The sequence below is a fragment of the Dermacentor albipictus genome, chromosome 6, assembly GCF_038994185.2.
Source record: "Dermacentor albipictus isolate Rhodes 1998 colony chromosome 6, USDA_Dalb.pri_finalv2, whole genome shotgun sequence".
In the NCBI taxonomy this organism is placed as follows: Eukaryota; Metazoa; Arthropoda; class Arachnida; order Ixodida; family Ixodidae; genus Dermacentor; species Dermacentor albipictus.
In genome coordinates this window covers 69,969,596-69,990,547 of record NC_091826.1, presented here as the reverse complement: position 1 = coordinate 69,990,547, position 20,952 = coordinate 69,969,596, and the positions used below count along the sequence as shown (strand labels likewise).

Here is a 20,952-nt window from a genome sequence, read left to right as displayed (position 1 = left end):
TGAAAGTCTCTATGCAATAAAAAAAAGACACCTTAGGGGGGCAAACAACATGCTTTTATAACCAACAAGGCAAGAAAACAGATCGCCATTAGCTGTTCCAATAAATTTATCCAACAGCAAGTTTCTGATAACAGCTCGACTAGGAATGAAGTAACACAAGTCACCAACGCAATAAATATGAAAGTGCTGCATAAATATGAAAGTAAGTCTCAAAACTTGCATTGCATTTAAGCACTGCCTATGAAGGCACATAATCACCTGCTTTTAACAGTTGTATTGAAATAGGTTCCCACCATATTCATGTTACATACAGATGCACATTATTCAAAGGGTTTACTCTGCACCAAATCAATGTCCTTGTAAACAAAACACAGTTACGAGACGAAAAAGCAAATATGCTGAGCATGAGAGCACTGGGATGACAGGCCTCTTCTGGGCTTCACACATGCTAAGATGTTTCTAGCAAATATGTAGGGATTCCAAAAAACTATAATTGCTTGCAGATAATAAGGCATCAAGCATGCAAAGACTTGTTTAAAGTGAATACCAGTGAAAAGACGTAAGAAAAACAATACACTTTGCTTGGTCACCAGGGTGCTTAAAATAATTCTCACTCAATCGCACACATTCTTTACTCAGTGCTTCATATCAACTTCACAAGGCAACAACAAAATTCTGGACATCTCAAAACTCCAGTGCATAAAACATATAACTCTCGTTAGAAAGTGTAATTGGAAGAACAATCGTAGCAAGGTTTCAATTCTGTGAAAACTTATGCAGACCAAGTGCCAGTGGTCCTACAATCATGGTGACATAAGAAGTAGGCTGACAGCTATGAACAAGACCTATGAATTGTTGAAGTGCCTGATGTTTACCAGCACTCAAGCACAATGACGCAAATAGACTTCATAATCAGCCCTGAAAAGGCAGAGTCCACACTATCCCTCTGCTAAAGTTCAACCGCTTCATGAAGCGCGAAGAATGGGGCTTCCCATTGGAAGGTGCACACCAATTATCCCAGCGAAGCACAGGACTTCCAAGGTTTACGGCCCCGCCCTATTGGGCCCTGTATCATTCACCAAACTGTCTTCAAAGCTTCATCACAAACGCTTCTTCGCTGCTGCACGGAATGGCAGCCAGATAAGGCAGTCTTATTGCTGAACACGGTGCACCACAGGTTCATTTACAATGAGAACACTTAGCGTGACAACATGTTATAAAGATCGCACTACATGGCATCAAAGTGGAATTGTTGTGCCTCTTGGAGCTTCATACGGCGGTCCTCTCGTTTCTCCAACCAGTGCAAGGCTCCGATGGTCAGCACAATGAAGACGCATGTTCCAGCCAGGGCAACAAATGTCAGCAACACCTGAAATATGCATGACCACAGATTTTAGTACACAGACAATTCAATGCTGGTGAGGGCAAACTTAAAGGGACAAAAAGAAAATATTAGGTCAAGCTAGACTGAAAGACAAGGCTTTTGAGAAGCAGCAATGGGACCTTTATTGACAATTTTCTATACAGTTATACATAGTCGACTTCCGTTAATAGACCCTAACGGAACCGACTGAATCTATCGAATTATCCGGCGGGTCGAATTAAACAAGATGAAGAAACAATGCCAAAGCACACTGCCAATTCATTTGGCAGTATTTCCGCAATTCTAGCATGCCCTCGAATGAAACGCGCGCCCATTTTCCATGTGTCCAAAGCAGTTAACTAACGCATAAATGACATTAAAACTCCTAAACAAATTAGAAATCTAACGCGCACCCGATTCTATAACAAGAACATTGTTGCACAATGGTGGCCGAACCCCTACAGTTAGCTTCGCCGCACGGTTCCTAAGTCAGCTTCGCCGCGGTATATTTGTGTTATGCGGCAAAGCATGCAAACGTTGCAAGAGTGGTTTTGGCTTTGTGTCCGACTGCACCCGGCTGTCAATTCTCGGCCCAATAACTTAAAAAAAAAAGGAATAAGGCGCGCGTTAGAATAGGATAAATACCGTTATAAAACATTGTGAGCTACAGTTATTGCTCGAAAACCTTATACGGCCAGCCTGAAAGTAGGCATTTTCGACAAAAGATGATGTGCTCGACGACTCCGCCAATTCGGACACTGCCACTAAAGGGGTCGCTATTGGGGTCACCATATGGGTTAGGCGCATTCGTGCTCACTGGTCAAATTGGCATAATCCGGCAAAGGCCAATTTAAGGATCGAAATAATGAGTTACGGCCCATAGAAATGCATGGGTGCCGGTGGCGATCACATTAACCGGAGTCAAATTAAGGGAAATCTCCTGTATTAGTATATAGAAAACAATGATAGACTTCTAGACAAACAATCTGTTGATCTAGCTAGACTGATTTTTTTCCTTTAGAGTACCCCTTTCAGGTACACAAGTAAATAATCTAATGTACCATTGCAGAGGAAGAACACTGACAGAAAACAACTATCTCGCTTTTCTTTCTTTATTGGAAAGCTGTTGACCCGGTAACTAAGCTTTGGCGGCACAATTCATCTTGAATGCAAGAAATAATTAACTAGGTTACCTTTTGATGCAACCAGTTAAACAGGCATGTGAAGTGCAGCACTGCTTTAGACATGAAAAGGGAAGCTGTTCATGTCGCCAAAGCGTGATGCGGCAATCTCGAGGTACCAAACACCACTGGCATGTGTACATGCACACTGCTTAAAGCCAAGTCCGCTCGGCACTCGAAAGGATAAGAGTAGAGAGAACAAGATGCCCTCTAGAGAAGTGAACAATTGGAAGGCCACTACTGGCAGCTTTCAACGGCATGGTCATTGTATGGTCTTCAACACCACACCGGGCTGACTGGCATGCTATCAAGCTGTGCGTGATGCAACGTAACTGCTCCCTCCACCTTTCGATGGTGTGAACAGTCTTCTTCATGTCCGAAGCAGCGCTGCGCTACATGTGCGTTTGGAACTGCTCGCATAAATGGTGGTGTAATTAATTATGAAATCACTGCTTCGTATCACAATCACGGAGCCTACAGCTACCTATAATGGCATAGGAAAGGGGGACACAAAAATTTTGAGTGCTTTCAAAGCTTAAGCTTATGCCCTGCATAATCGTCTATATCTTCTGCATTGTCTTGGCCAACGCATCCCATTATGACTGTAATCTCCTCTGATGTGCTCACGATTGATTTCATGATATACTCATGATGTGCTAAAACTCTAGTGCTTTAAATGTTCAGTTACTATGAGAATGAATGGTAGCACATGTATTTCTTTTCATGTTTGTGGCTTTGCACAAACGTGAAAATAGATTTGCACAGATATAGCATTTCGCAGTGGGTCCATTTTAATGCCATGTCTGCAGCAATGGCGCCACTACAATGAAACAGTAGTGGTGACAGATGGCACCACCGTTCAGGTGCAGTGCAATCTACATTTTAGCTTCACTGTAATCTGCCTGATGAGTTTCTCCAATTCTTCATAGCAATGGTAAAGTCACATCTTATCGACATTTCTCCACACTTCAGACATGTCATATCGAATTCGGGAGATTGGAGGGGGAAAGCTGGAAGGAATGTGCACTCATTCCAGGAAACTGTACCTGTCGTCCCGGAGTGACGAAAAGCTTGTTGACCCAGCGTGACGGGTCATTTGCCGGATATGGGATGACCACCATCTGCGAGTTTGGGATGATTTGGGTCCACTGGTGGTGCACGCTGAGGTGCTCGGTGCTCTCGTTGTTAGCTAAGGCGACAGTCAGAACGTCCACAAAGTTTGGCGACTGGCCAATGCCAAACACCGAATAAGGCAGCTGCAGCGCATAGTGTGCGGACTGGTATAGCTGGCTGCTGCAACTTTCCTGCAGCATGCAAGAAGGAAAAAGAAAGGCAGATAGATATATGAGTTAAAAAGCAGTACACAAGAACACAACTATGCTAAAACACTGGAGATGTTGCTAAAAATATTCTGGCACTTACATGAATGTGCCACCCCATGAACTCAGTCGTACGAAACAGTGCAAAGAAATAAAAAGGGGCAATAAGAATGACCACAATTCATAGCTGGCCCTCACCTCTGTTCTCATGTGAATATCTTTTTTTTATACTTTTGTGTCACTTTTTTCTCCATGCAGCTGTTTAACACGAAAAACTTTACTGCCTGCAAATGGCCAGTGAAGCAGCATAAATAAGAAGCATAGTTACTATAAGTGGGTGTCTGGGTTGATCACTCTTCTCTTTAAAAAAGAAGACACAGTCACAGCAAGTTAACCATGTCAGTGCCAGCGTAAGCCTTGAGTCGTTGAATCCCTTTTTATCCTGTGGGAGCAGCGCACTGCCCTACACGCATTGCTGATCTGCTTCACAACATTTCTGATGCATGTTGTATCTACTGTTAATACTAAATAAGAAATTACTCCCGAGAACTTGGCACATGTTTCACATTCTACCAGCGGCGGTGATAATTCATACAACAAATGTTTTGTACAAATTTACACTTCAAACAAAGTGAGCGCACTTTCTTTGCCAAACGTGCATCACAACGCACAAATTGGCATTCCGGCCAATGCAAAAGGTACACACCTGCGGGTGGCCACTGGACGTTATGATCCGGTACCGCACGAGGGGACCCGGTTGATTCGTGCCGTAGGCCAGGTGACCCTGTGGGCAGTCGGTGTAGCAGAGGCCGCTTACAGCCAAAACCTTGATGAAGCACGCATCGTCGCTAAACTGGTTGCGAAGCGCGTACGTGTGAAAGCCATTCTGCCTGGTTCCGTTAGTCAGCAGGATGTCCATGTGCCCGTCTTCGTCGATGTCGAAGAACGCTGCCAGCTTGGCGGAGTCAAAGTTCGCCAGGGCTCCGTAATTCCAGTAAGGGACCAAGTTTCGCCCGAACGGGCAGCTCGGGCAGCGGACATTGAGCAGGAGTGTGACCCGGGTGACTATCTTCTTCTGGCCCGGCGGCTTGCCTTCCAATATCGCCAAGAAGTCGGGGTAACCGTCCATGTCAACGTCCCCTGTACGTAAGGCGACTGGAATCGCGACGTCGGACGGTTGGCCCTCATCGACATGGAATTTCCAAGTGTAGTTGGCGGCGTCTTGAAATGACTCGAACCAGGTGACCCAGTGGCTACTGCCGTTGAGCACCATTATCGCCGAGTGCTTACAGTCGGAGCTTCCGAGGCAGACGGGCATTACGTGCTCCATGTCGCCGTCTGCGTCGACGTCGACAAAGAGGGACTGACCTTTCACTGCGGCGTCAGGCGGGTAGTCGCGCCTGTTCGGACCGCTGAACGAACTGTTGCCGACCCAGTACCAGACCTCCATGGAGGACTCAGAGGTAAGCATAAGATCGGCGGTCATGTCGTCATTCAGGTCCACGAAGGAATTCGAGTGCGGCTTCGAGAGCGCGCTCGCACCCACACCGAGCGCCACGGTCGCCGGAGTCCTGCTCGGACCGAACATCCACACGGTCCTCGTGTGGGGGTCTTCCACTCGCGCGGACAGTAGGTCGACGATCCGGTCACCGTTGTAGTCCAACAGCAGCGGCTGCCAGCCTACGCCCGCTATGTGCGTGCTGTTCTCGCAGTCCACGCCCATTCGCAAGCGACCCCAGAAGATTCGAACGTCGAGGGCGTCGGACTTGTCGCCGCCGTCCTTGGACGTTACCAGCACGTCCATGATGGAGTCACCGTCGAAGTCGCCCGGCATGATGCCCGTGATGACGCCCGGAACGGTGCACTGCACCTCGGACTTCTCGAACGACGGCTTCACGCCCGTGGCGGCCCATATCTCCAGCTTGTGGGAATCATTCGACGTGAGGAAGAGATCGGTGAGCTTGTCCGAGTTGAAGTCGCCGAAGGCGCCGAGAACGCTCGGTTGGGCGCTGCCGAATACTTCAGCCGTGATGTCGCGGAAGCTCGAAGCTTCTTTGAGAAACACGGCCGAGAGCAGGACGGCGATCGCGCTGGTGGCTGTCACGACTTCCATCAACATTGTAGCTCCGCGTCGATCGCTTCGAGCGACATAATTTCTTCGGACAGGGATGAGGAACGGCGACGCGAGCTGTGGCGTGAGCACTGGTCTTTTGTCGTATTGTCGCGGCGAATATAACTTACTAGAATTAAATTACCATATTTACCAAAAATCGCGCAAGCAAACGCGGAACCCACGGAACGCATACCATAGAATACCAATACAGCGTATCCCGTTTCCGTTTCCGATGCATCCTAGAGTCAGCACTTGAGAATACTATGAAAAGTTTTGTATAGATGGCGCCACCAGCCTTTTTAAAATAGGTGGTGTTCAAAACTCGACGTCTACGAGGTATTTCCGGCTTTTGAAATTGCTTTCGCCACATTCAAACAGCAATAACACTACCTTTAAAATCTGTATTTTAAGTCTATAGTGAGACGTGGATATTAACACAACACACTAATGTAACCATTATACTACCTCTATGAATGTAACGTCTTCTAAATTAAAAACGCAGACTTCACAGGCTATGTATTGGCTGGTTGTGTGAGGCGGAAGCAATTGCAGGAGTCAGAAGCACGTCTTGTAGTGTTCAACGTGATTCTGGAGCTTGCATTCAACCAGAAAAGCATAGCCTCTAAGATCTGCATTTTAACTTCACGGGGTTTGGGACGTTGATTTGGACACCTATTCAGAAAAGCACAGAAAAAAAAACAGAAATGACAGTGGGCTGGAAGCTTATCGTAAACAGGTGGAGTCCAAAAACAAGACGTCTATATGACGTGTTTTCGGCACCTAAAATCGCGTCCGGCGTCTTCAACCAGCAAAAGCATAGCATTTACGACTGCATTTCAAATCTAGAGGGCGCCACCTTATAAGGCGTAAACTTTGACTGCTTGGACGCCACAAGACGCCGCAGACACCACCTATACACGCACGCATATGCATATACATTGAACGTCTTGCAAATTCCAAATACAGCGCAAAAGATACACATACGCATAAAGAAGACACCACAGACGCGGACGAGCGCTAAACCTCGGGGAGTGAAGAGAGAGAAAACAAGCAGAAAGAAGGGCCCAATGTACTAGAATACACTTCTGTTGGGCTAGTTGATCTTATGTGCAGAAAATCCGGTTGGGTCGGCGTTCAGCGTCCAACGTCATTACGGCAAAGAGATATATTCGTCCCACCCATACCCAGGCCCTCCATGTGGCTCAAGGAAGTTACTGAGCTAATTTTATTTCTTGAGCTAAAATACGTATAAAAATCGTAAAGTACGACTTGTACATAACCAATACGTGATAGCTCTCGGAATGTAATTTGAATATACGAGAAAACGTAATTCTGTTAAGCGAAAACTCAAATAAACCCCTTTTCCAGCGTTTCTATCATTCATAGACCGGCCAAGGCGTCCGCCATTCACGCGCGCCGGCACACGAGAATCTTGGGGGCCACAGAGCGGCGCGCTCGGTTCTTTGCAATACCTCCAGATGGCGCTCGCTTCCGCCGCATCGCGTCAGCAAGAGCTTGGTGGCGCAACCCACCGCCCCGTTCCAAAGGGGACGCTCATAACATCCATCCATCCATCCATCGCGGCTCACGCAAGAGGCCGCGTTTATAACGGAAAGACCGCCTTCGTGCTCAGCGTTCGCAGGCAGCGTTTCCCAGTAAATCTTACTGTTACGTAAAGACGCTCCAGTTGCCGGGAAGCGTGAGAAGCAGTCAGGGATCGTTGAGTGCTATCGCGTTCCACTCTTAAAACCGAAGCTTAAGCATCCTCCATTTTTTTTCTGACTCTGGCTTAGTGTACGAGGGCCTCTGTACGTCACCAGTGGAGAGGGAGAGAGAGAAAGCTCTTTATTAATAATGCAGAGTGTTTAGCCAGCGTATTTCCGCCTACATGCTACTCTGCATGGAACGGGACGAAGGAGAAAAAAGGCCCTAGAAGGTGGGCATCATTTGAAAAAAAAAAAAGGAAAAGCTCTCATTCTCAACTCACGCGGAAAGCAGAAAAATACAACCCAGTGTAATGTCATAATTCTGTATCAATAAATTTGCTTTAAGAGGCTGCAAACATCATTTTTCGGCTGCACGTTTAACTGGACACCCACGACACAGCGGCAAGTGTGTAAAAGGCGCTCCATCCCAGTAGCTGCGCACCAACGCGCTGCACAAGATTGCTAATGAAGCACGGACGTATGACCACCAAACTTTTTCATCCGATTTGCATACAACTAACACCACATCTTCACGATGCAGTTATTGCTTTACGAACTTGCCAGACAACGCAAAGACATTCGGGATGTCGGCATCAGGGCACTCGAACATCCTGAGAATGTCCTGCACTAATCCTAAAAGGCTCCTGATCAAGTCCATTTGTCCGTCTTAAGTCGATACTGAGAACACAACAGATGGATAATTGAAGGAGCATTTTAACGCGAGAGCGTCAAGTACCCTGTGTGGCAGAAAGTACGGCCTCGGCGGAGTTGTCCGTGAGCGAAAATTTTCGAATATACTTATGACATGCATTATATGCGAATTATATTGCCACACCATTCTATCACCAAATTTGCTCAACCTTGTCTTGCATTCTTGATAAAGTTATTCCTAGGAATTCCGAAAATTACAACCCACAAACAAATGTCACGAAATAAAACACCGACAGCGCATACCCTTTGTTAAATTTTCTCAGGCTTAAATATTGAAAGCGCGAAGCAACAACAGAAAGCGTGAAATTATGTTGTTGTTGTTTTTTTGGCGCGGCTGTGCACTACCTCCGGGATCAGCCGACGCAAGAGGCCGCGTTTCTACCAGAAAGCTCGCCTTCGTGCATAGCGCTCGCTGGCAGCGTTTCCCATTACAGTTACATAAGCTACATAAGTTACAAACATTACAGTTACATAAGCTGCAGGTGCAGGGAAGCGTGAGAAGGACTTGGGGATCTTTGCTATCGCGTTCCGCCCGTAATGCTTAAGCGTCCTCCAAGTTTTCTTAAGATGGTGTCAGGACGTGTTCCGAGACACTACTGTTCGGCACTCTAAATAGAGGACAATTCATTATTTACAGATTGGTTTAATATAATATGAATAGGCGTGCACAGTTTGGATAAGAGAAACCATACTGTAGGGCTCCGTTTGGATATTTGTGCGCCCTTTCATGGGTACTGAAATCAAATAAACTTTTCGTCTTTGTTTCTTGCCACCATTAAAAAGCAGTTCGGTATCAAACGAACGACCTGTGGTCACTTCAAGAGAACCCTCATTGAAATGTGCACGTTGGACCACACGACCACTAATAAGACGGTAATAATAATAATAATAATAATAATAATAATAATAATAATAATAATAATAATAATAATAATAATAATAATAATAATAATAATAATAATAATAATAATGCTTAAAACAAAATAGTCTATAAATAAACATTCTTTTTATTATATTTTATTTTTTGCAGTGTGCCATTCGTATTTCGTTTTTGGTTATACTCAAGCATGAAGCTCCCATACAAACACACCTGAAAGCAGTGTCCCGAGAATGTCTTGCCGAGGGTGTTGCTCGGATATATGTCAAGTTAGGTTCACGATAAGTACCGCCGTAGATGTGTTTAAAATTCATCGTGGGCATGTTGCTGTTGGACGTCCTCAGTGAGTCCCATAAAAAGCGAGGACTTTCGGATCTCTCCGGGACATCCACGGGATGTTTTGCGTTGTTTGGGTGCAGCGTGCTTCAGCTTGACACCGCCGAATGGCCATGCTTGGAGTTCTACTGACTAAGCGGCCATGAATGGCTACTGGAACGTCATCGTACACGTCACAAGACGCTCAGAAGTGCGCCAGAACTGGGGACTAGCGCGCGCGGGTGGAAAACTCACGTATTGCTGCGGGCGACGATCGAGTGCGAGAAAACACATACGAACCCGCGACCTCGTGTTCAACAGAGTGTTTTAGATTAGAAGACGCAAGCCTCATTATGGTCTCTTCGCGCTCTGTTGAGCTCGCTTTGGGTTCTTTCGTATACGCTAGGCGGTTTGCGTTCCCCCAACGCATGGGTGCGGCTTGTGCCCCCTAACCTGAAACTCTCTAATAGAATGTTAAGTTAGGGGACGCAAGCGGCTTGCGTGCGCAAGAACTAGAGGCGACGGTACTGCGCATGCGCAAGACTCAGACGTAGGGGTCTGCGCGTGCGCAGTACCGTGGCCCTTTGTTCTTGCGTGCGCAAACCGCTTGCTACCCCTAACCTAAAGCTCTCTAATGACAAGACTGCGGCTGTGGTGGAGCAGTGTTTCAAATAGCGTGAGAACAAGTGGACTTCGGATGGACGTGCGGATCGGAGAGCCAGCATATTTCGCAAAAGAAACAAAAAGAAAAACAGGAGTGAGGACGTGTACGAGCCTTGTTGTGCTTCGCAGTCTATATATAGTCTTCTGTATACGTGTGCACAAACGCAGGTGCGTGTGACGCTTAACGCGGCTCGTCAAGTGAGCAAAGTTCCGAGGGACTGCTGGAAAGTGATAAGTCGCTTCTCCCACAGCTGGAGTGAACTCCGCGGCGCTCTTTTTGTTTCTTCATTTCACATTTTGGCCCTCGTGCTTCGCGAGACAGTGACACTGATAATTAAGCACTATAGCACAACGGCACAACCGAGTTTCCCAGCATGGCGCAAAAAAAAAGCAATTTACGAATTATTCTGCCACTCTAATTGACCCTGCCAGTCGTATACTTCCTCCCCGTTTTGATCATAAATAGAAGGTGGAGAGAGAGAGAGAGAGAGATAGAGAGAGAGAAAGAGAGAGAGCTTCCATTTTGGCCATATGCGCGAGAATAGAATATACCGATTCCCTCCGATCTCCATATGTTAGACTAAATGAGTCAAAAAAAAGAAAAAAAACACACAGTCGGCACATACACTGATTACATAGTCTTGGCACGGTGGTTCAATGGCTATGCCATCCTGATGCTGAGCACAAACTCGAGGGTTCGATTCGGTAGCGGCGCCCACATTCTGATAAAGGCGGAAATTTAAAAAAAAGCGTTCGTGCATTGCAGTTTATGTTGCGCATGTGAAATGATTCCAGGTGATCGAAACTCATCCGGAGCTCTCCGCAGTGTCGCTCCTAATTAAATCCTCAGAATCGTCGGCTTAACAGAAGTTTTTATGCGCACCATCGCAGATGGTGTCCATATATGTTGCAACTTTCTTGCGAGGAACTGTTCTCACCCATTAACACGAACTCTTCCGCAAATAAATTTAGCCCACGCTCTGAGCAGTGTCACCCGAATTTCGTGATTAGTCGTTGGTTTAAGGCTCGGTTCTCTCCGTATTCAGTGTCATAGGAGAAAATATACATTATTTACAGAAGGGCAGAGGGGCTGGCCTGAAACTATACCCACAGCTTTCGCTGACCAACTATACTCTGCTCCGGAGAAGTGTGAGGCGAAGAAAAAGGACTGATGTTGAGAAGAAAGTTCATGCGGTATATACGCGCAAGCCCACCGCGCTTCGGCATCTGCAAAGACATGTGTCTCACCCGGTGACCTTGCAAAATACGCTACAGCCTCAGCTCGTGGATGGCTCATTGCTAGAAGATATAAAGTACTGTCGACGAGCTAAACTCGTCCTTGGCCGTTTTTATCAGAAGCACGTTTACCAACCCAGCTCATCCAGGGCACGGGTTAAATCATACACCCCAAACTTTCGGTACACGTCACCGATAGAGTGGTTCCTGTTTTCTCTAAATATAAAATCCCTGCCGTTCTTGGTCCCCCCTGGAAGAGGCAAAACTTTGTATGCGTTTCGTATATTGCCCCTAACATAGCCCACATTTCCTAAAGGTATAAACTTCATGAGCGATTAGCTTTCTTCTTTCTTTCAGAAAACCATAAAAACACGCATGTAACACTTCTGAGTGCTTGTAGATACCATGTTTTACAGCCTTCTCTGTAAAACATATCTCTTCTGGCTCCGTCGTATCGCTGTACGGTCTCATTTTCTGTTGTTCGCCTGGTACTAATGCAATTGTGCGAGTGTGATAAAAAGGAAACAAAAAAGTCCATCTTGCACGCTTCCCAAATTGCATCTCGGAGCCCTTCTTACCTGGGACCTGTGTGTCTTGTTCGTTAGCTGTCCTCCTTGTGATAAGTCTGAAACAATAGAGCGTCGTTTGATTAGTTGCGGGAACTCGACCTTACTTTTGGGCGATCTTCAAACAGTAAAAGTGAGAGAGAGAGAAACTGAAAGGCCAGGTCGTACATGGTTTGCTACCATACGCATTCGTTATGCGAGGTGAAAATTATAAACCTACACTGAGGGAGAGGGAAGAGTACAGAAAGAAAATGGAGAACAAAGGAACAAGTGATGCGTGCTTGTTTACGTAAGATGTATCTTGATTATATATCACGTGTGTGTGCGAGCGTGAGTGAGTGGGTGAGAGAGAGAGAGAGTAAGTGAGGATGTGTGCGCGTGTATCTTCTCCCCGCTTCGTGGATTGCCCGTTTGAACGTTATAAATACTTAACATCCAAGATCTCGCATTCAAGTTCAAACTAAATTTTGCCAAACATACTGATGAATCACGAGATATTGCGTGTATGTAAAACAATAGCCTTCCATATATATGCACACTTTGACCCTCCAAACAACCATTCACTCACATCCTTGGAGCAGAAAAGAACGTGTCCCAAATGACAAATGGAATTTTTAATGTGAGCTGTTTTCTTTCTTTCTTGGAAGATATGCAAACTACATGCTTATCCTCCTGCATTTGTTCGATGTTAACCCCCTTGCCGCTTGAATATTTATTTTGTTGTAAAAAAGTTAGACGAGCCTTTGTTAAGGTCAGAAATGCGTAAATCAACTTCACATTTCTAAAGCAACGCTTGATTGCAAATTTATGAGCAAAACTTATCGCGTATCATATGTGATACACCATGCAGTTACGGGTATATTTTTTACCATTAAAGAACATTTCAATTGCAGAACACTTACAAAAAATATCACAACCATCGAAAGAACTTGCCACATTGCTTGATGATATGGAGCATATTTCTTACAGCTCCGCTAGAACAAGCTCCATTAAAATTTGATTGCGTCATACTTGATTGACTTGCTGACACTTTCAATGTTTCAACTGGATTATTTGTGGACCTTCGTTTTATGCTAATTTTTGCTTTCCATAGTCTTTAGCAGTCTGACACAATCCGAAAGTTAATCTTATTCCTATTCTTCCGAGAGTTATTTGTTGCCTCTGTTGTTATTAGCCCCTGGAACGTGGCAGGCCTCACGCTATCATCATCGCAAAAACTGCATGCATTTTGGCTTTCTTATCTATCCTGCTCTAATAATAGTGGTAATAAAAGGTGTAGCTCGTGCATACAGTAAATTTTGCCGCCAAATTTGTTCTCTCGAGAGAAAACAAATCTCTGGTGTCCTCCACAAAACACCCTATAACCGCATGCTGTATTATACATGATGCAGCAATTAGTGCTTGCTTCACAAAGCCACCCAAGTGTATTTCTCGATTGAAACATCACAGTAGGATTCGCCTTGGTCATCTGTCTAGCCACAGTAAACATGCGCTGGACATGTCTTATAATGCACGGAAACGCTAAAATGCGTTCACGATTTTTTTGTTGAAACCATATTTCTAAATAGTAATCTCGCTGATAGCGCTGTTTCACCGCTAGAAGGTGGATTAGTGGAAGACGGGAATATTACTCGCATGATAAATCACAATATCCAAGGAGCAATTTAGAAAGCTGAAGTAAAAAGTAACCATATTAATCTTTCACATTAGGGCAGATGTTGCAAAGATAAACGAAGCTGAGTAGTAATGAAGTCAAATGTACTGAGCAGAAATTGCCAAACTAAAACCGCTTGAGATACCTTCTCCCACTATTCGCTAAAATGCATTGAGGTTACGTGCCAAATCCATTCAGAAGACGGTTCCAGACTAGAACCATTTCCGAGATTTCTCCCGCTATCTAGCTGCTAAAATGCATTGACGTTACATGCCAAATCCATTCAGTAGACGGTTCTAGACTAGGACCATTTCTGAGATATCTGTTCCCACAATCCGCTAAAGTGCATTGACTTTACATGGCAAATCCATTCAGTAGACAGAACTAGACTACTACCATTTCTTAGATATCTACTCCCACAATCCGCTAAAGTGCATCGACGTTACATGCCAAATGCATTCAGTAGACATTTCTAGTCTAGAACCATTTCTGAGATATTTGCCCCCACTATCTGCTGAAATGCATTCGCGTTAAATGTCAAATCTATGGAGACAGGAAATTCTAAACTAGAACCACTTTTCAGATATCTGCTCCCACCAACTCCTAAAATGCATTGACGTTCCATGCCGAACTTATTAAGCAGGAATTTCTGGACCAGAACCACTGTACGCTAAAATGCATTGAGGATACATGCCGAGACTTACTGAACAGGAATTTACAGAGTAGAACCACTTTTGAGATATCTGCTCCCAATATCTGCTAAAATGCAACGACGCTATTTGTCAAATCCACTGAGCAGGAGTTTCTGGACTAGAACCACTTTTGAGATATCTGCTCCTACTATTTGCTAAAGAAATGCATTCACTTGCAATTAACACACTCCTGTAATAGGTGGTGTGGGCTATTGGGAATAATTAACTGGAGCGCCTATGTTAGTTTGTGACAAAGTTGAAACGAATACCTCAAAACTGGTGCTTTCTCGACATTTTTGCTAAGCAGATATGACTTCGGTACCGATCGGGCTCAATTTGTCAATTTCAATATGTGCTGCAATGTGAAACAATAAAAAAATATTACAGAAAGTTTGTTCAATATGTAAGTGAACATTGCGATTTGTCGGGCGAGTGAGGTCTGCTTCTTCAGGAATATACCTGAACAGGCCGAATCGCACTATGTGGCACATCGACAATAATAATAATAAAAAAAAATCTGAGAACGCACACACAAATGCATGCATCTGTACGGTATGTCTAGTGAACTCATTCCCTAAGTTCTTCTCCGGCACTGCATAAATTTACATAACCACCCAATACGAAGCTTTATCTCGAGCCCAACTCCGATGCCGCCTATTCGAGTACATGTAAAACGCAGAGATGCGTTATGAGATGACCCATGGGCCGATTTTAATTACATCTGTTGCATTTTAGAGTGAAAAATAAATTCCGGTAACTGTTAGAAGCTGAATTTCCATTTAAGGCCCGAGATTTTTCATCATCATCATCATTTATTTACTCTTAAATGGCCTTGGCTTAGGGCATTACATAAGGGGGGGGGGGGTAGCAGTCGTTACATATAGAATGGTCGGTAACAACAAAAAAGCAATACAAAGTGCAGGGTTCATGTTCAACATTAACATCATCAGAAGCATCAGCATTAAGATAGACACAGCGGCTCAAGAACAACGTGGAAACAAAACAAAACACGCATACACATTAAAAAACACGGCAAAATAACTCAGCTCTTGAAATGTGCTGTTAATAAGTGCCTGAATATATTAGGTTCTATTTAAGTAACTATGGAATCGGGTAAGTCATTCCACAATGTAATGGAGCTAGGTAAAAAATATTTATTAAATGAGTTTGTGGAGCCATGTATGCGCTGCAAACTTAAAGAGTTGAAAAGACGGCGTGAGGTGCGAAGCGGCGGGTGTAATACAGAATTTCCTAGCTGCGGGAAGGTATAGTATAATTTGTGCAATAGGCAAAGCTGTGAAATTTTACGCCGGAGTGCCAGATGTTGAAGATAAAGGGATGTCTTGATAAGAGTTATCTAGTGAGGCGAGTCTAGCAGTGCTATTGGAGGAATTAGAGGGCAGTAAATGGGATATAATAGGGCTCAGTGAAGTTAGGAGGCCAAAAGAAGCATATACAGTGCTAAAAAGCGGGCACGTCCTGTGCTACCGGGGCTTAGCAGAGAGAAGGGAACTAGGCGTCGGGTTCCTGATTAATAAGAATATAGCTGGTAACATACAGGAATTCTATAGCATTAACGAGAGGGTGGCAGGTCTTGTTGTGAAACTTAATAAGAGGTACAAAATGAAGATTGTACAGGTCTACGCCCCTACATCCAGTCATGATGACCAGGAAGTCGAAAGATTCTATGAAGACGTGGAATCGGCGATGCGTAGAGTGAAAACTAAATACACTATACTAATGGGTGACTTTAATGCCAAGGTAGGCAAAAAGCAGGCTGGAGACAAGGCAGTGGGGGAATATGGCATAGGCACTAGGAATATTAGGGGGGAGTTATTAGTAGAGTTTGCGGAACAGAATAATATGAGGATAATGAATACCTTCTTCCGCAAGCGGGATAGCCGAAAGTGGACGTGGAGGGGCCCGAACGGCGAGACTAGAAATGAAATAGATTTCATATTCTGCGCTAACCCTGGCATCATACAAGATGTGGACGTGCTCGGCAAGGTGCGCTGCAGTGACCATAGGATGGTAAGAACTCGAATTAGCCTAGACCTGAGAAGGGAGCGGAAGAAACTGGTACGTAAGAAGCCGATCAATGAGTTAGCGGTAAGAGGCAAAATAGAGGAATTCCAGATCAAGCTTCAGAACAGGTATTCGGCTTTAACTCAGGAAGAGGACCTTAGTGTTGAAGCAATGAACGACAATCTTGTGGACATCATTAAGGAGTGTGCAATGGAGGTCGGTGGTAACTCCGTTAGGCAGGATACCAGTAAACTATCGCAGGAGACGAAAGATCTGATCAAGAAACGCCAATGTATGAAAGCCTCTAACCCTACAGCTAGAATAGAACTGGCAAAACTTTCGAAGTTAATCAACAAGCGTAAGACAGCTGACATAAGGAAGTATAATATGGATAGAATTGAACATGCTCTCAGGAACGGAGGAAGCCTAAAAACAGTGAAGAAGAAACTAGGAATTGGCAAGAATCAGATGTATGCGTTAAGAGACAAAGCCGGCAATATCATTACTAATATGGATGAGATAGTACAAGTGGCTGAGGAGTTCTATAGAGATTTATACAGTACCAGTGGCACCCACGACGATAATGGAAGAGAAAATAGTCTAGAGGAATTCGAAATCCCGAAGGTAACGCCGGAAGAAGTAAAGAAAGCCTTAGGAGATATGCAAAGGGGGAAGGCAGCTGGGGAGGACCAGGTAACAGCAGATTTGTTGAAGGATGGTGGACAGATTGTTCTAGAGAAGCTGGCCACCCTGTATACGCAATGCCTCATGACCTCGAGCGTACCACAATTTTGGAAGAACGCCAACATAAGCTTAATCCATAAGAAAGGGGACGCCAAAGACTTGAAAAATTATAGACCGATCAGCTTACTGTCCGTTGCCTACAAACTATTTACTAAGGTAATCGCAAATAGAATCAGGAACACCTTAGACTTCTGTCAAGCAAAGGACCAGGCAGGATTCCGTAAAGGCTACTCAACAATAGATCATATTCACACTATTAATCAGGTGATAGAGAAATGTGCGGAATATAACCAACCCTTATATATAGCTTTCATTGATTACGAAAAAGCATTTGATTCTGTCGAAACCTCAGCAGTCATGGAGGCATTACGGAATCAGGGTGTAGACGAGCCATATGTAAAAATACTGAAAAATATCTATAGCGGCTCCACAGCCACCGTAGTCCTCCATAAAGAAAGCAACAAAATCCCAATAAAGAAAGGCGTCAGGCAGGGAGATACGATCTCTCCAATGCTATTCACAGCGTGTTTACAGGAGGTATTCAGAGACCTGGATTGGGAAGAAATGGGGATAAAAGTTAATGGAGAATACCTTAGTAACTTGTGATTCGCTGATGATATTGCCTTGCTTAGTAACTCAGGGGACCAACTGCAATGCATGCTCACTGACCTGGAGAGGCAAAGCAGAAGAGTGGGTCTAAAAATTAATCTGCAGAAAACTAAAGTAATGTTTAACAGTCTCGGAAGAGAACAGCAGTTTACAATAGGCAGCGAGTCACTGGAAGTCGTAAGGGAATACATCTACTTAGGGCAGGTAGTGACTGCGGATCCGGATCATGAGACAGAAATAATCAGAAGAATAATGGGCTGGGGTGCGTTTGGCAGGCATTCTCAGATCATGAACAGCAGGTTGCCATTATCCCTCAAGAGAAAAGTGTATAATAGCTGTGTCTTACCAGTACTCACCTACGGGGCAGAAACCTGGAGGCTTACGAAAAGGGTTCTACTCAAATTGAGGACGACGCAACGAGCTATGGAAAGAAGAATGATAGGTGTAACGTTAAGTGATAAGAAAAGAGCAGATTTGGTGAGGGAACAAACGCGAGTTAATGACATCTTAGTTGAAATCAAGAAAAAGAAATGGGCATGGGCAGGACATGTAATGAGGAGGGAAGATAACCGATGGTCATTAAGGGTTACGGACTGGATTCCAAGGGAAGGGAAGCGTAGCAGGGGGCGGCAGAAAGTTAGGTGGGCGGATGAGATTAAGAAATTTGCAGGGACGGCATGGCCACAATTAGTACATGACCGGGGTTGCTGGAGAAATATGGGAGAGGCCTTTGCCCTGCAGTGGGCGTAACCAGGCTGATGATGATGATAAGAGTTATACTGTGTCGTCTGTCATACTGCGATGTGATAAAACGGGCCGCGCGATTTTGGATGGCTTCAAGATGATCGATTATGTAGGTCTGATGGGGATTCCAGATCGCCGAGGCATATTCGAGTTTCGAACGGATGAATGTTACGTAGGCGAGTTGACGGACAGAACGGGGTGAAAAAGCGAGGAATCGTCTGATAAACCCAAGCAACTTAGAAGCATCTGTACAAAGTTTTGCAATGTGCTCAGACCATGTTAGTTTGTTGTTCACGATGATTCCAAGATACCTGTATGATTCTGTTTCAGAGAGTGGTATAGAATTTAATGAATACGGATAGCTGAGGTTATTTCGCTTTCTTGATACATGCATGAACTTACATTTGGAAATGTTCAGTTGCATAAGCAGGTTTCTACGAGATTTAAGTCGCGTTGAAGCAGAGCCTGATCATCGGGAGTAGATATGCGGCAGTAAAGGACACAATCGTCTGCGAAGAGGCGGATACAAGATGATATGGCATTAGGAAGATCACTTATAAATATCAGAAAAAGGAGTGGTCCCAGCACGGATCCCTGGGGGACACCAGAGATGACTGTAGAAGAATTGAAAACAATTGTAAATTTAAGAAAAACGGAAGCCCGAAGTTTCTTATATTTTTTTCTTCCTGCATCAACAACAGAGATCGCCGTTCTATAAATTGCATCCGTTATAGCATCTAAAGTGGACAAACTCGATGCATAAATTTACAGCTTACATTAATTTGTTACAGTGTTTACGAGGGCGTTGCAACAGTCACACTCACATAAGAAGGTCATATATCAATTTTGTCCATTTGAGAAGTGCTATTACATGGAGTTTACCGAATCGTGATACAAGTTTTCATTGCTGAGTTAGAGTTGTAAACTCGATAGTTTCATTTTCTGAAAATTTGTCATTTCGACAATTTTTATTAAAAGATCAACATCCTAAATTCTAAACTAGATTTTACCGCTTTCTTCTATATATACAACAAACTTCACCAAATTTAGTGCAGTGGTTGCCGATAAAAAACGATTTGTCCTTTCCCATGTATTTAGATAGGGGCCCCCGAGCTAAAGCTTCCCCTTAAAAAGCGAAACAATCAGTTTAGACGGATAAAGCGTTCTTTGAAAACTCTGTTGTCGTTAATTTTGAAATACTAGGTTGATTATTATAAGATAAAATGAAGGTCAAAATTTCAGGTTTTGAATTTTGCGCCGAAAATGCAACGCTGGTACATCACTGTGACTTCACGAATTTCAAAGTGTTTTTGTTTTTCTTTGTATTTAGGCCGCGTTAGCTCAGCAAAGGTTTCCCAAACCCGCCATGTTCAATCTGTGGCTCCTTTAGAACAGTGTAGTCGATCTTTACCGCTATATTATTTACTAGACCCTAGAAGATACTGTCAAAATCAATGACGTCACAGCGAGGGGTTGTGGGAACTTCATTGAGGCGTCGCCACCCGTCTTTTGTTAATGCACTTTTTCTAGCTTACCAAACGTCTTATTGTGGTAAGAGTGGTGTTTTAGATATTATAAAAGGCCAATTTACTGATACAGAAGAAATCAATTTTCTCTTTCGTGTCCCTTTAAATAGCCCTTCCAAAAGGCTGCAGACACCAACGCAGGAAATGCCAACGAGCTCTCACATCGATAAACATTCTGACCTCTCTACGCTTTCTTGTGGACCGTTTTTCTCCATCCGGTGGTGCTGTTCACATATGCTAACAATGCAGACCATCGGCAGTTGAGCTACAATTCAATGCGTGTCCGCATTCCACGCAGTTAGGCCTACTTAAAAATTTTTCCAACAGCACTTGAGTTATGGATCGGCGGACGCAAGAGGCTTGCTTTCCGCTCGCATACGAGAGTCGCCTGGGTGCTATCAACACACAAGCAGACTTTGGCATTCTTGGTTTCGGAATTCGCAATTTCGTCCCCTGATATAAAACTCTCTGTTATCAAGCCACGAGCGAAGCTCTGAAAGCATAAAGAAAGCAACTGGGAAGCCTAGTTCCGAAAGCGAGTGCGACAATAGATAACGATGCAGCTGAAGGCGGCCGTAAGCAACAAGAATGTAAAATGACCGAGAGTGGAAGATAGAGCGTGAGAGAGCAACCGGCCAACGCCGGCGAGGGGCTCGTCCAGACACGCTCTCCTAGCGCCCCTTAATATACACTATTTCTCAATTTTTTTATTCCGCCACACACACACAACCGGACGCCGCGAAATAAGGCATGTGTTTAAACGAGCACTGACTCTCTCGCGCACGCGTAGCAAAATCCTCCTCCCAAACCCGCTTGCCTCGTCTGTCCCAGCCAGCTATTGAATCTCCTGCGGAAGCCGCCGCCAAATCCTCCTCACAACCTCTCTGGTCTCTCTCATCAGCCCTGCG

The 20,952-nt window shown here is 44.5% G+C and overlaps 1 protein-coding gene across 1 annotated transcript; it reads right to left on the bottom strand.

Annotated features, from left to right (window-relative positions):
• Positions 1 to 32: 32 nt before the first annotated feature.
• LOC135910496 (T-cell immunomodulatory protein) lies at positions 33 to 6,482 on the bottom strand. Its single transcript, XM_065442544.2, has 3 exons — positions 4,570 to 6,482; positions 3,591 to 3,848; positions 33 to 1,369 (listed from the first exon to the last, which is right to left on the bottom strand). The coding sequence occupies exons 1-3, from the start codon at positions 5,980 to 5,982 to the stop codon at positions 1,229 to 1,231; spliced, it is 1,812 nt and encodes a 603-aa protein (XP_065298616.2). The 5' UTR covers positions 5,983 to 6,482; the 3' UTR covers positions 33 to 1,228.
• Between the last annotated feature and the right edge of the window lie 14,470 nt (positions 6,483 to 20,952).

Excerpts from the sequence above, each read along its gene's own strand:
- LOC135910496 (XM_065442544.2), bottom strand. The coding sequence starts at position 5,982 with ATGTTGATGGAAGTCGTGACAGCCACCAGCGCGATCGCCGTCCTGCTC. Across the intron at positions 3,849-4,569 it reads CGTCCAGTGGCCACCCGCAG|GAAAGTTGCAGCAGCCAGCT; the intron begins GTGTGTACCTTT and ends TGCATGCTGCAG. Across the intron at positions 1,370-3,590 it reads TCGTCACTCCGGGACGACAG|GTGTTGCTGACATTTGTTGC; the intron begins GTACAGTTTCCT and ends TGCATATTTCAG.